This window comes from Oncorhynchus nerka, linkage group LG7, assembly GCF_034236695.1.
Source record: "Oncorhynchus nerka isolate Pitt River linkage group LG7, Oner_Uvic_2.0, whole genome shotgun sequence".
Classification (NCBI taxonomy): domain Eukaryota; kingdom Metazoa; phylum Chordata; class Actinopteri; order Salmoniformes; family Salmonidae; genus Oncorhynchus; species Oncorhynchus nerka.
This window is the reverse complement of record NC_088402.1, coordinates 65,080,294-65,096,694: the sequence shown is the minus strand read 5'-3', so window position 1 is coordinate 65,096,694 and position 16,401 is coordinate 65,080,294. Positions and strand designations below refer to the sequence as shown.

At 39.9% G+C, this 16,401-nt stretch overlaps 1 protein-coding gene across 1 annotated transcript in view; it reads right to left on the bottom strand.

Moving 5' to 3' along the window:
- Positions 1-2,166: 2,166 nt before the first annotated feature.
- cntn3a.2 (contactin 3a, tandem duplicate 2) overlaps positions 2,167-16,401 on the bottom strand; it is a 67,116-nt gene continuing 52,881 nt past the window's right edge. Inside the window, exons 18-22 of the mRNA XM_029664533.2 lie at positions 15,053-15,162; positions 12,300-12,486; positions 11,808-11,920; positions 11,357-11,522; positions 2,167-5,354 (exon numbers count right to left, since the gene is read on the bottom strand). Coding sequence (XP_029520393.1) covers positions 5,257-5,354; positions 11,357-11,522; positions 11,808-11,920; positions 12,300-12,486; positions 15,053-15,162 — 674 coding nt within the window. The 3' untranslated portion in view covers positions 2,167-5,256. The remainder of the gene's footprint in view (positions 5,355-11,356; positions 11,523-11,807; positions 11,921-12,299; positions 12,487-15,052; positions 15,163-16,401) is intronic.

The window sequence follows — 16,401 nt, the reverse complement described above, 5'->3', positions numbered from 1 at the left end:
TAATATACAGTATACTGTATATTTTCCACACACAAAAAGCTTATTCCTCACAAATTTTGTGCACAAATTTGTTTACATCGCTGTTAGTGAGCATTTCTCATTTCACAAAACAATACATCCACCTGACAGGTGTGTCATATCAAGAAGCTCATTAAACAGTGTGATGATTACACACGTGCACCTTGTGCTGGGGACAATAAAAGGCATTGTGCAGTGCAATGGCGATTGCATCGTCCCTGGATCTGTTGGAGCGGTATGAGAATTGTAGTAGGTCTAGGGTATCGGATAAGGTGGAGGAGATATGGTCCTTAACTAGCCTCTCAAAACACTTAATGATGACAGAAGTGAGTGCTATGGGGCGATAGTCATTTAGTTCAATTACCTTCACTTTCTTGGGTACAGGAGCAATGGTCTTTCAGGTGTTAAAGTGGGCTCCTTTTGATCCACTGATCAATAGCATGTGCAGTGCAGCGCTCTGGGCATTGACACATTGACAAGTCATTATTTGGATCTGTGGTGTGTGGAGAGAACTTTTCTCTTCCATTCCTCTTCATATTGATCTTTGTACAGGGTCCTTTTCTCTTATTATCTTAAATAGATTTTCTTGTGTTTTATATATATTTCCACACTATACGGTTTGGATTGTACTGTGAAATTGTGAAAATTATGATAATGCCCTTTTAGTGTAAGAGCTGTTTGAAAAGATCGCCTGAAATGTCAGCCTGTTTGGGTGGGATGGACCTTTGGCCTGCCTGTTGACTTCACCAGGCAGTAAATTATTTAATACACCAAAATTAAAGTGTTCCAAACCTCTCTGCCAATTACAGCTAGTTTTCAGTTTTCCCTTCCCAACTATTTTATTTAACCAGGCAAGTCCATTAACAGATTCTTATTTACAATGACGGCCTACACCAGCCAAACCCTAACGAAGTTGGGCCAATTGTGCACAGAGTCCTATGGGACTCCTAATCACAGCCAGTTGTGATACAGCCTGGAATCAAACCAGGGTCTGTAGTGACACCTCTAGCACTGAGATGCAGTGCCTTTGACCGCTGCGCCACTCGGGAGCCCTAAGACCACTCCCAGACAGTCCTAGCAAAATTCTTGCTAGAGAAATCGCTTTTTTTCTAAGAAACTGTTTTTTTTATTATTAAACAATCACTGTAAGGTACTTAATTGTTACCCGAAAAATATTTGATATTGAGATAAAAACGGCTGCATTGGACATTTAAAAAAGCGTCTCTGCAACACTGGGTTGATAGATATTTCAGCACATAGAGTACCTTCATATGCTGTTTGTGAGAGGAAAGGGGCTGGACTTGAACATTGGACACATAAATCAAATCAAAAAAGTGTATTGGTTTAGCAGTAATTATAGCGGGAGCAGCACAATGCTTATGTTACTAGATCCTAACGATACAGTAAAATGTCAGACAATTAAAATGTAAGAAAAAAAAAAACATTACAAAAAAAGACTTTCGTGGACAGACTATGTAACCATAAATTGTACTGCAGATCCATAGATGGTAGATTATCATGATGCAACGGGAGATAACGAGCAGCGGTAAAATACCTATCCAGGCTTTGTAAGATCTGGCAACGTCTAAACAGTCGAACGCAACCTGCATTTTTCTAATATCGGAAGGGTAGGAGAAATTTAGCCCATAGACTTGCGGGTAACTTGCAAAAAGCTTTTCCTTCCGGTTCCGATCGTCGTTATATCTCTTATCTTAACACCTATGGACCCAGAATTTAACCGAGCATCTGACCAATTACGCAGGACTTTTGTTCTGCTTTAACAGAGATTAATGGACACATGGCTGTAATCCTGAAAAATTGTTATTGTAGTAACATTATGCTTGTGTCCAGTACTATCATTTTCTTGTGATTGCAGTTATGCAATGTCTATGTGCATATGTCAAAAATCTAGTTTATCTTTTAAAAATAGGAAGACACAGAACAAAGTCTTTAATGGTACACTCATGTGTACTTTATGGAAGGATCCTTTGGTCAACTGTTCAATGTCAGCAGACCAATATCAGTAGTTGGACAAATCAGAAGAAAAATATGAATGAAATAAATAGACTAATTCTACTTTCTTGGTCAAAGTAGACTGCTATTATACAGTATAATTCACACAACTCAACAACAACACTGAAGAGAAAATCCTCTGTAAATCGTTTTCCTTTAATTTTTTGTTTTAGAAAACATAAATGCACCAAACAATATTGTACATGCACAGATTCAGTATACAAGATCAGCCAATTACTTTTCATCGTGAAAACATTCTTGATACAATCTCATGGAGATCACTTAACATTGTTTTAATACTGCAGTGTGAAACATAAAGACCAAGTGTTGCTAACCAATTAACTATCCAGTACTGTTTGATGTTAGTCTTTCCTTTTAATAATGCATTAGTCAAGCTCAATAAGTTTCAATCATGTTGTACAAATATAGTGCTATAAAAAACAGATGATCGGTTTTCCTAGTACCATTCATAAGGGAAAACTTTGCTGTCCGTTGACCAAATTGTCACAATATCACTCGGGTATAGTTAAGAATGGTTGAATTTAATGGGGATTGCATTCAAAATTAATATTGCATTTTGGAGACAAATCAAATGAAAGTTTCCTTCACGGTTTTAAACCCCTTTGAGGGCATTGGTCCATATCATAGTACAAGGGAGCGACAGAGCAATCAAAATGTATTTCTAAACAAGTTAGAGCTTATATGTTTATCTCTTTAAAGCAACACTTGACCTTTGTGTAGAATTGTCAAAACTAAAAAAGCATATAATCAAACATAAAAAAACAAGATCTCCACAGTACTTACTGTATACATTACAAAACCAAGATGGAGGTGACCTTTCTGCATCAAGGACACAAAGTTCATAGACTGTATATTGTGAGTTTCTAATCAGTTAAACATTGAAATCAGTCATAAAGATACAGTTTCTTTGTAAACACTGGTTGGTTTGTAATGAAATAAAACTGAGAGTGTACAGATGAACCACGAGAAAGCCACGAAAACAAGCATATCAACAAAAACACATTACTCAAAGACAGCTCTCTTTAAGTTGCCAGCAGTGGTAATGAGATCTGATCTTATCATCCAACAAAGCCCTTTATAACTGTTGCCTTTTTTAAACGTATCGGTTGAACTTGGATCGTGCTCAATAGGGCACGCAATGGAAAACATTTTGCAATGGGAAGTGAAAAGAAGCCTTTCTTAGTTCAGGTAGTCCCTCCATGTTTGAGTTAGTTTTCTTCCATTTGGTGCTTAATAAGCACAACTCAGTTTACACCATTGCAGATGTGCAACTTCATGGTGTTGTTATTCTATTTGAAAGTGGGCACAAAAATGTCCCAAATCTTTGATTGCCAGTACAATAAATTATTTGGGGCTTTATAAAAATGACTCACTGGCCTTCCAAAAGACACTGTCATCTTTAAAAAAAAAAAATATTACATTTTTTACTTCAGTTAATTTGGTAAATATTTTCTTAACTCTTCTTGAACTGCACTGTTGGTTAAGGGCTTGTAAGTAAGCATTTCACAGTAAGGTCTAAACTTGTTTTATTCGGCATTATGTGACAAATAAAGTTTGATTTGATCTGCGACACACAGAGAAGCACGGTAATATGCATCTATTAACACACACACACACACATACACACACACATTTCCATCCTGATGGAATCGTTCTGATTTAGCTCCTCTCACTGAATCCTGATACATTAATCTTCTGTGATGTCATAGAACCATTAGTCCTATGCCCTTTCCCATAAAGGCCCCTAGGCTCACTCTAATTTATTAATATGTTTTAATTGCTGCTAAATCATGGCAGATATCAGACTTTTCATTTGTCAAGTCAGAGCATTAAATAGACCACTGTATCATGTGCTGTCAGCCGTCTGATATAGCTGCTCTCTGCTTTATGACCAGTGAAGTTGGTGTGTAAAAGACCCAACACCTGAGCAGTTGAGGCTACACTGAAAAATATGTAGGGCCTATAATAAAATACATGTTTCAAGAAAAGGTTAATTGAACCTTGAACAAATGATAGGCAAGTCTAGTACATATTTAACACAGCTCAATGTCATGCATGAGTTCCATATACAGTAAGGCTCCATGGATTTTCTTGGGGGTGAATGACTGTCTGCTTGGGTCTCAGCTAGTGGCTCAATTTCAATGTCAGACTGGCACATTTGGCACCATTTTCACCACGCAACGGGCGAGCACTCTGGCACAAAATGGCTGCCGTGCATCACCCAGGTGGGTGTCATATTGGTAGTGGGTGAGGTGTGGTAAAGACAGTCCTCCTATTAAATGCAATCTATCCATCCACTGTAAGGTCAGTTTTTAGATTTTGGCTCATTACAGTTGTAAGGAGCCCTCGTGATACAATCAAGTCTCTACCACAATGACAAAATGAAAACATTGAGAAAATGGCTTGCACTCTCTCAAGCCGCTCTCGTCTTATGGGTTTCATGTAGCACATAATTATACGATAATGATCACTTAAAGAGCTCTGAAATGCTGCACAACACTGACTATAAGTCAAGTGAAGCGATTTTCTTTGTCACACTCTTACACAGATCTTCAAAGGCACAGGCACAGGCAAATGGTTGTGTCTACTCAATGAGTAAGCAAGAGAACTTAACTTGGCTCAGCCAAACACCAGTAAAAGTTTTTGCTTCGATGACCACAGAGTACGTCAAAATTACAAAAGTCAACTTCATATCGCAACCTTGAAAGTTTAAATGACAAGTATTATTACCATAGGTAATAACTTTCATAACTAGCTTTGAGTGTGACATGGTTGAATTACAAATGAAAATATGAAGGGGAAAAAAGCATGGCATTGCTAGCTTAACATTTAGCCTACAACTAAACGATTCAAACTACTTTGGCACATGAATGGAAGTAAGGCATTTGTATCATTCAGGGCTCCAAAAAGTCAGAATAGCGCATTCATCTGAACATCCACCTAAAATGTACAATCCAAATAGATACCTTCAGAAGTTGACAGCACTTGAACAAACGCAATGTTCATCAAAACATGTGCCCAAACAACAACAAAAATGTCTTCCCAAATTCCCAAATGAATGCGCTTATTGTCTTGCCTCCAAAATGGATGGTCTCTACCATTACTTTCACACAGTTAGAAAAATGATAATTGTAGATGGGTCATTTGGAATGGAGCAGAGACAGCTTATTTGATCTGTAAACCAGATAGTAGCCTGACATTCTGTCACGATGTAGACCTGAATGTTGAAAATGCGATGCTGAGGAGCAGAGAGACAGGGGATGTGTTCAGACTCCAGGCCTTCGAGCCTCGAGCACTCATACCTAGAACAAAGCACAACACCAACATTAAGGATTTACGAAACAGAGAGAGATGATACCTCAACATAGTTATTTGCCCCATGTAATGTTATTTTTGTGTTTTTGTCCCTTCTATTTTTGTTCTTTTTAAAAATGATATCTAATAGAGTGATAGATACCAGTTATGAGATGCAGACAAATTGAAAGGTGAAGGGGTGGGACTAGGGAATCAAACCCTGGTCTCCAGGGGCGATATATGTAGTCCAGAGTTGGCAGCACAACCTCTAAACCAACTTGCACCACCCATGTAATTTTCACATGAATAATAATGCATTCCTATTAATATACATCCCTAGCTAATTGACACATGCCTTCAACACAGTATGTTACATAATCAAATATAACAATTAAGACCAAATGAAAGCTGACTCAAGAGAAGAAATAGGGCCAATTTGAAGCAAATTTGCTTCGCCCTAATACGGTTTGTGCTTCCACACAAAATAGGTGTTAAAGGAAAACAAAAAGTACAAATACAGGCTCTTTATTTCTTTATTTTCTGACAAAACAAATATAAAAAAGTAGAGGGGGACACACACTTCGTATCTGAATATAAATGTAATAAATAAGGCCAGTTTAGAATGCAATCCTCTCCATCCTTTTCAGTGGCTCAACACAGAATATCAATATGACAAAATATAGCTGCAAGCAACCATAGCTGGGTTCAAAATTCATGGCACCACAGCACCATTATCCAGACAAAATGGGATTCTCGATGAGCTACTTCTGTACTCCTTAAAGCTAGAATCCTTAGTTGAAACAATAACAGAGCGGCACCCCGCCTCTGTTTTGGTAAAAAGCTGAGGGATTGGCCTGGAGAAATGTAACCACTCTCAAATTCATAGACAGAGCTATGTATACAATGACTGACCATCCACAATGTAAAAATGATATACTGAACAAAAATATAAATGCAGCAGGTAAAGTGTTGGTTTCATGAGCTGAAATAAAAGATCTCAGAAATGTTCTATACGCACAAAAAGCTTATTTCGCTCAAATTTTGTGTACAAATTTGTTTACATCCCTGTTAGTGAGCATTTCTCCTTTGCCAAGATAATCAATCCACCTAACCGGTGTGGCATATCAAGAAGCTTATTAAACAGCATGATAATTACACATGTGCACCTTGTGCTGGGAACAATAAAAGGCCACTCTAAAATGTGCAGTTTGTTACACAACACAATACTACAGATTACTCAAGTTTTGAGGGAGCGTGCAATTGGCCTGCTGACTGCAGGAATGTCCACCAGAGCTGTTGCCAGAGAATTCAATGTTAATACAATAAGCCGCCTCCAACGGTTGTTTTTGAGAAATTGGCAGTACGTCCAACTGGCCTCACAACCGCAGACCACGTGTTACCACTTCATTCCAGGAACTCCACATCTGGCTTCTTCCCCTACGGTATCATCTGAGACCAGAAACCTGGACAGCTGATGAAACTGTGGGATTGCACAACCAAATAATTTCTCCACAAACTGTCAGAAACTATCGGATAAATCCCTGTTTCAAATGTACCGGGCACATGGAAAACAGCGCGTATGGCGTCGTGTGGGTGAGCGGTTTGCTGATGTCAACATTGTGAACACAGTTCCACATGGTGGCGGTGGTGTTATGGTATGGGCAAGCATAAGCTACGGACAAAGAACACAATTGCATTTTATCAATGGCAATTTGAATGCACAGAGATACCGTGACAAGATCCTGAGGCCAATTGTCGTGCCATTCATCCGCCACCACCACCTCATGTTCCAACATGATAATGCACAGACCCATGTCGCAAGGATCTGTACACAATTCCTGGAATCTGAATATTTCCCAGTTCTTCCATTGCCTGCATACTCACCAGACATGTTACCCATTGAGCATGTTTTGGATTCTCTGGATCGACGTGTATGACAGCGTGTTCCAGTTCCAACCAATATCAAGCAACTTCACACATCCATTGCAGTGGAGTGAGACAACATTACACAAGTCACAATCAACAGTTTGATCAACTCTATGAGAAGGAGATGTGCCGCGCTGCATGAGGCAAACAGATGCATATCTGTATTCCCAGTCATGTGAAATACATAGATTAGGGACTAATTAATTAATTTCAATTGACTGATTTACTTATATGAACTGTAACTCAGTCAAATCTTTGAAATTGTTGCATGATGAGTTTATATTTTTGTTAAAGAGTTAAACAAGCTTATATCTTGGGTTCTGATGGGGGTATTACAGTTGAACTAAGATCATGGAGGAATATATAAGTTATATTCTTCAAGAATCAGTGGGTATACACAGTGTACAAAACATTGGGAACACCTTCCTAATATTGAGTTTGCCGCCTTTTGCCATCAGAACAGCCTCCATTCCTCGGGGCATGGACTACAAGGTATCGAAATCATTCCACAGGGATAATGGCCCATGTTGACTCCAATGCTCCCCACAGTTTGTGTCAAGTTGGTTGGATGTCCTTTGGGTGATGGACCATTCTTGATACACACAGGAAATTGTTGAGCGTGGAAAAACCAAGCAGCGTTGCAGTTCTTGACACACTCAAACCTGTGCACCTGGCACCTACTACCATACCGTGTTCAAAGGACCTTAAATTGCATCTGAATGGCACACATACACAATCCATGTCTCAATTGTCTCAAGGCTTAAAAATACTTCTTTAGCCTGTCTCCTCCCCTTCATCTAAACTGATTGAATTGGTTTTACAGGTGACATCAATAAGGGATCATAGCTTTCACCTGGATTCAACTTGTCAGTCTATGTTCCTAATGTTTTGTACACTTAGTGAATATCATTCATTTATGTCTAAAAATCAATGTTGCAACTAGGGATTCTAACTTTAACACACCTGCCAAATATCATAACTCCATATCAAATAGATCATGCAATATGCTTTCGATGAATTTAAAAAAATGTTTAATGATGTTGACAACTGAATGTATTTTTTGCCAGAACCACTGTGCTGACCGACACCAAATTTGGTAAATAGCTTCTATGGACCCACGTCTTAAAACCCACGTCTTTATTTTCTAAGACTCTAGTTTAAACAACATGGCCATTATAAGCCAATAATCTTGTGTTAATGTTTTTTTCCTGTCCAACAGCGCCACCTTGGGTCAAACTGAACCATACTCTACAGGTTAGCTAGACTCACATCGCTGATCATGTGTGCCAAAGTCAAACAGATCAATAGATATAAATATGTGCCTGTCGTAGAGCCACAGTGTGGTTAATCTGCATGTGCTTTCATATGTTGAGTCTTGACAGTGTTTGTCACAATGTATCAATATCAATATCCATGTCAGATTCATATGCATTTATGTGTCAGGTCACGCTCACTTCAATGTTTATTTGTCCATAGCTGCCATGTTGTTTGCGATAATAGCCGGGAAAATATTGTTTTCGGAGACCTTGGTCCATAGATGCTATATATCAAGTTTCATCCAGGTCTGCCCAGTCCTTCCGGACTGCCCAGTATTTTCCACAAAATTCTGAATGGCGGAATATCCCTCATGGCGGACCTATGTACCTATGTACTTTGCGACTCTAGGTCAAACGGGGTGAGGGGCATTTTCAATTGTGTGTTATAGCGCCACCATCTGGCTAACTGGCATAGCATTGCATGAGAGGGTGTGGACTATAAGCCTTTACCATCATGCCAAGATGCACCCTCCTAGGCCTTACCATCTCACAGACATTTGCATGTTAATTTTCTGTGATGGAAGAACCGGTTTAAAAATAATGACAATAGGATTTCTCAAACCTAATAATGAACTTCAACAAAAACAATAAACAGTGCCTGCTCTAGCCTTTTGTGGGCCCCAAGCGAGCTTCGCTGCTTGAACCTCTAATTAGCATTTAAAGGAAAGGAAGAGGTCTCCTCCTGAAGTCTCCCAGGAAGGTAATATAGTATCCAGTGAGAAGGGAAGTGAAACTTAGTGACATAGATGGATTGTGCTGCATATTTCAGCAAAATATGAGACTTCGGAGCCCAAAAGAGGGCAGTCACAGGAGGACAAACTGTCTTGGCTAGGTTATCAAGTTCCTAAATGACTTTCTGTTGAGAAACTGTTTTCATCTTGATGGAAATAGTGTTTCCAGGGCCATCTCAGCTGTAACTACCTGATGGTAATAGAATGGCAATATGCACTCACATAATATAGATGTAACTCGTTTTGGATATAAGCTGAGACAAGACTCTTGGTCCCTCTGAACTTGCTTCTCCTTTGTGAGCAGAACGTATTAAATCTACGAAAGACTCCGGTCAATCTCTTCTTTGAATCACCACACACGGTCTACACATATTTCCAAGATCCATCCATTTCTAATAACCTGCCCCTGTCCCGATGGGGATTGAAACATCACATTATGTCACATTAAGTTTGTCCAAGGGCCTATCGTATTTTGTTAATATCTTCATTAACAAATACTCTACCAGTCAGAAGTTTGGATACACCTACTCATTCAAGGGTTTTTCTTTATTTTTACTATTTTTTATATTGTAGAATAATAGTGAAGACATCAAAACTATGGAATAACACATGGAATCGTGTAGTAACCAAAAAAGTGTTAAACAAATCAAAAGTCTTGCCTTGATGACAGCTTTGCATACTCTCAACCAGCTTCATGAGGAAGTCACCTGGAATGCATGTGCCTTGTTAAAAGTTACTTAATGCGTTTGAGCCAATCAGTTGTGCTGTGACCAGGTAGGGTTGGTATACAGAAGATATCCCTATTTGTTAAACGACCAAGTCCATATTATGGCAAGAACAGCTCAAATAAGCAAAGAGAAACGACAGTCCATCATAACTTTAAGCCATGAAGGTCAATCTGGAAAATTTCAAGAACTTTAAAAGCTTCTTCAAGTGCTGTCGCAAAAACCATCAAGTGCTATGATGAAACTGGCTCTCATGAGGACTGCCACAGGAAAGGAATACCCAGAGAGTTACCTCTGCTGCAGAGGATAAGTTCATTAGAGTTTCCAGCCTCAGAAATTGCAGCCCAAAAAAATGCTTCACAGAGTTCAAGTAACAGACACATCTCAACATCAACTGTTCAGAGGAGATTGCGTGAATCAGGCCTTCATAGTCGAATTGTTGCAAAGAAACCACTACTAAAGGATACCAATAAGAAGAAGGGACTTGCTTGGGCCAAGAAACACGTGCAATGGACATTAGACCAGTGGAAATCTGGCTTTTGGTCTGATGATTCCAAATCTTAGATTTTTGATTCCAACCGCCATGTCTTTGTGAGAAGCAGAGTAGGTGAACGGATGATCTCCGCATGTGTTGTTCCCACCGTGAAGCATGGAGGAGGAGATGTGATGGTGTGGGGTGCTTTGCTGGTGACACTCTCAGTGATTTATTATGTATTCAAGGCACACTTAACCAGCATGGCTACCACAGTATTCTGCAGCGATACACCATCCCATCTGGTTTGGGCTTAGTGGGACTATCATTTGTTTTTCAACAGGACAATGACCCAACACACCTCCAGGCTGTGTAAGGGCTATTTGACCAAGAAGGAGAATGATGGAGGGCTACATCAGATGACCTGGCCTCCACAATCACCCGACTTCAACCCATTTGAGATGGCTTGGGATGAGTCGGACCGCAGAGGAAGGAAAAGCAGCCAACACGTGCTCAGCGTATGTGGGAACTCCTTCAAGGCTGTTAGAAAAGCATTCCAGTTGAAGCTGGTTGAAAGAATGCCAAGAGTGTGCAAAGCTGTCATCAAGGCAAAGGGTGGCTACTTTGAAGAATCTAAAATGGTTTAACACTTCTTTGGTTACTACATGATTCCATATCTGTTATTTCAGTTTTGATGTCTTCACTATTATTCTACAATGGAGAAAATAGTTCAAATAAAGAAAAACCCTTGAATGAGTAGGTGTTTCCTAACTTTTGATTGGTACTGTATATTTTCGCTGAACCCAGATCAGTTAATGCTTTACATTATGAGCAGCTTACTTAGTTTGTGGATGCGGATGGGATCTGTGGCTGGGCCAAGCCCTCCCTCGCTCAGTGACCTTATGTGGATGACATAGTCTTCATTGTCAACGAGGGTCAGCTCGGCTGTGGAATTGTTTGTCAAGAGCATGTTCTCTTCCTTATGTTTCAGACTCCTGTAAGACAGCTGATGGGGGGGAAAATAGAAAACATGGGAGTAGCATTCTTCATAATCAGCAAGTTAATTGGTGAAAAATTAGGATGGGATTTATCATTAGAAACTATACTGGGTGATGGACCAGACGACCACATAAGCTACGTGATTCTTCCTGGACATGTATCAGAAATAACTAAAAGATGTAGGTACAGCAGAAATATGTAGTACAGCAGATATTGATAAATATGTACCTGGACTAATTTGCCATTACTAGTTTGGAAATAAGTGGGAAGTTTGAGGATAATATGAACTCACTTGGTAACCGGTGACCTCTGACTCTGTTTCCATGGCTACCACCGGCTCCCAGTATATAGTGATCTGGGAGCCAATCAAGGTCCACTCAACATTTAGAGGAGGTTGTCCGGGTGCTGTTGGACACAAGCAGCATTCTGTCGTTAAGTTTCTTTGTATGTTACCATAACCAGTCATGACCTCACCCAGTCATCTTCACCAGTCATAGTGTCTCTATGGCTTGGCTCATTCTACTCTACACACTTTTCTCCTGACAGCTACCCACCATGCAGTTAAAATGTACCCTTTAAATAAGAGCTATTTCCCAACCACTGCCATAACGCCCTCCTCTGTCCTCCCCACTTGGCATTAATTAAAAAGAATAGTGAACACTAATCCTCTGTCCACAACACATTTGTCCAGTTTATTAATACATTTTCCCTTTTGCTGAGCAATTGATGGAATTCCCTCCATTGACCGTCTAGGCCAGTATTGTAGTGTGTTCAAGACACCTACGTGATTTCTTGGTGGTGGCGTTGATGGCGGGGAGGAAAGGGCCAGTACCAGCTGTGTTGAAAGCGCTGACTGTGAGAAAATACTGAGTGTTTCGCCCTAAGCCACTAACAGTGACCGATGTTTGACTCCCAGGTACCCTCACTTTCCCCATCGTCTCTGGCTTGGTGTCATCCTCCCAGTACACCACCTGTTGAAATTGGAGGAAAGGGGAGTTTATCTTTTCATGTATTACTTGAATAGGGACAGAAGCAAACACATTGACACACTGAATAAACAACCATCCGATGCTACAGACTTGTGGACATATGGAGACATCTCAAACTGGGGATTTGGTTTATGCTAATATCTGAGCTCTGGTTGGCTATATGCCTTTTACTCCCGCCTCGCTTAAGGTAATTATTTTCATGAATCCCGAAGGGTGATACTTTAAGCAAGAACTTGGTAAAGGTTAGGTTTAAGGTTAAGTTTAGGGCAGTGCTGCCAACTCTCAGGCATTTTGGAGTGAGACACACACATTTGATCCTCTTCACACGCCACACCTCTTATTTCTCACGCATTGAAAAAAGTACTGCTTTTATTTTCTATTTAATCCAGTGTATATTCAGTGTATTCACATTTCAACCGTGGCATCTCAACCTGGGAGATACTTCAGCTTCCTGCCATCGCACTGTGAACCGCGTCACATTGAGGCTTGTGATTGGTTTAGTAAGGGTCAGGTACAAATGGTGATTGGATATGTGTGTAAAAAAACACCTCCCACGATTGTGGAAGGCAGCCACGACAGACTGGACAGGCACCTTCGTTCTACGCTGAACAAAGTTTATGAACTCAATTCTCAAAGAGCAGCACAACAACTTGTGGCACTGTTTTGTACGCATAATTATAAACAAATGAATATGCTGTCACAACCTGCCCCTGTCGCAAAATGCTTCCCTTTGACAGCATGCAATAATATAGCCTACCATAGTGATTTAATTCACCACTTGCATTAGCCCAGATCCATGGTGTCTTTCACAATAATGTATTTGGTCTAAGTCATCCCCTACAATGGGCTAAATATGTGAGCCGCTTCAGGAAACTAGGCGTATGTCGCAGGTCACTACTTCACAGGAGAGCCATTTTAACATAAACTTTTTTTTGTTGGCAGAAATGCCTTCTGAACATGTGAACTTTCATGTGCCTTAATAACAAACTTGTATGCCATCTGTAAATACGAATAAAATTGTTCAATTACGAGCCTAGTTGGTTTAGCCACTTAAAAAGACACCAACCTTCCCGCTAGCCATGATTGGCTAAGATAGTGAGTGGGCTGAAAATGCTGAGAGATGAGTTTGGATTGGTCTGCCATATAGCACGCTTCTGTCTTTTTGAAGGGCTCTCCAGTATTAGTACCAAAAGATTCAAAGGCCATTTCCTCAAAAGTGAGTTTAAATGTTTATCAACTTTCAAAGCAAAATTACTTTCCCATTGTTCCTCAACTGTAGTGTATGATACACCATTGTATGATAGTCTAATTTTATCCAATGTATAAAAAAACATCTCATATAGACTAATTGGTGTGCCTATCTTAGCAAGAACACTACTGTTATACACCATAGTTTTACTATTTCACTTCTTGCCAATTTTGCTGGTGTAATTAAATGTGAAATCTGATATACCAACTTGTCTTTGAATGGATCTTTTGGGGGGTTTTAACAATTCAATGAGGGCTATTCAATGAGGGCTATTCATTTTTGTACTCATTTATGGGCAGTGCTGAATATAGGTTACGTCATAAAATGAGAATAGGTTATATTGAAATGCCCCTTGTCCCAAATATCCTGTTTTGTCATTTTAGCATTGTGCACAAGCTGCTAGACAGATGTGGTAGGTATGAATGCAAAACATGTTGCCTATGTACAGAAAGATGATAGAGAGGTTTTGAAAATCAGCCTCAACCACCTGAAGATTGATATTCATTAGATCTTTTTGAATGTAGAAATCAAATGTCACATGTTCAAATCCCCAGTATTTGGAAGACATAGATCAGGGGTGGCCAACCTTCTTGGGGAGCTTCCTCTATGCAGGAATTTCTCCCTATTTTAAAGGAATAGTTCACCAATTTAATTACATTTTAACTTGTTTATTTCTTATGAACAAGGGGAGACTGCAATCCATCCTATGGTTAGCCACGGCCACCAACCGTTAATGTTAGCATTTTCCACCAGTTGGCAGTCTCCAAATTTCATGTCCAAATAATCTTAAAGTAACTTAAAACCAAATCGTTGAGATTTGAGTGTGTATTCAATTTGAAATTAATCCTGATTTTAAAAAAAATGTATTCCACCCTGGTCATGGCCAAAGCTGTGGGAAAATATACAGCATTGCAGAAAATTTGCTTTTGGGTGGATTTATGATAGCTTGGAGTGAGATTTCCTATCTTCAAAAGTTGGCATCCCTGGTTTGGTGTTTCTGGCCCAAAAGCACAGCCTGTATTATGTGTTTGTGGTGTTGAGTACAGGTGACAGGAAGTAAAAAAAGCAGGCAGATCAGCATTTTGCTTTGTATTCTTTAAAAGGGCCAAAGTGCTCTCGGGATGCTGCTGTGAAGGCCTGTATAATTTACCACACAAGTCATCCAATTAAATCAGCCGTTACCATGGAAACATGACGTTTTGAAGTTGAGGCTTTGAGGTACACTGTGGGTGACGACAGGCATTGTAATTGTGTTGCACAAACTCGCTGTTTCATTTACATTTAAAACAGGAAATATACCTCGTAGCCGAGAACTCTTTCAGGAGTAAAGGATAGAGCCTGCCAATTCACTTCAATTTCTGAGGCGGAAACACTTCTGGCCCAAACTCCCCCTGGCATACCACTCGGCTCTGAAAAGACACAACCGAGGAGAGTTTCACCCATTATTGAGAAACAACCAAGGCAAACGACTCTACAGACAAATACAACCCATTTCAAACAAACATTTATGATCCTTCAGTTTATTGCAGTGGTCACCAACCTTTTCTGAGTCAAGATCACATTCTGAGTGAAAATGCATGCCGAGATCGAACGCTTTTTATTAACATGACTTAAAAAATGTAAGCCTATGCAACAATAACCAATTAAAAACAATACTGTTGCAATGAGGTTTGTGCAGTAAGCTATAGGCTCAATACATTAAAACAGCATACTGGCTTTGCATGAATTTGCCTGCCAATGCATTGTTGTTCGGGACATTCTTTTACAATTCTATTTCAAAATTTGAGGTAGGCTATATGATCACACCGGTAATATATCCATTGTTGTATTACTTGTGAGGCACAGCTGAGTGAGCACACATTTAAATAATTAGCTTTTTATTTTACTGGGCTGATGGTGCCTGCATCTGATGGTCAGTCTCAGCGGAGGGAAAGAGCAGCAGAGTGAGGGACATCTCTCAACATCCCTCCGCTCTCCCTTTCCTCCACTGACACTGACCAAACAGGGACACCGTCTTCCAGCTGATGGTGAAACTCGGGTCGCACCGCACAAATCCATGTTGTTACTCGTATGAACAGAGAAAGTAAAATATTCCTTGATATTACAAAAGACCCAAGCCGCTAATAATAACAACAACGCAAGCCTATATACACTTTCCTATTCATTCATTACTGCTGCACTGCTTGTTGTAGCGCTGAGTGGAAATAGGAAAAAGGTGCATTTTATGGGTTATAAAAGTGTTAAATACAAAGTGTTGACAGTGCTGAGTAAGATCTTAAACATTAACTCACTCAAAAACAGCAGCTCTTTGCTGTATTCATTGACAGTCTCTCTCATGGTTTTAAACGTTAGGAATCTCACAGTATCAATTTTGCCATAGTTTTCTTTTATGCCTGCTAGGTTACTGCAGACTCGGTCACCTGAGCAATCTGATTGGCCAGCGGTGGCATAATGCACTTGATTTCCTCTCCAGGCCTACCTTCAGACACATTAAATGGCAAGTTTACCTACCCGGCGCGCAGGGCAGCTGAATTGGATACACCTACCACCAACAGCCCGTCATGCTGGAGTGTCATGTTAGGATGAGCTTGCAGGAAGGATACCACATAAGGGAGGAGGATGTCTTCCCTGTAACGCACAGCATTGAG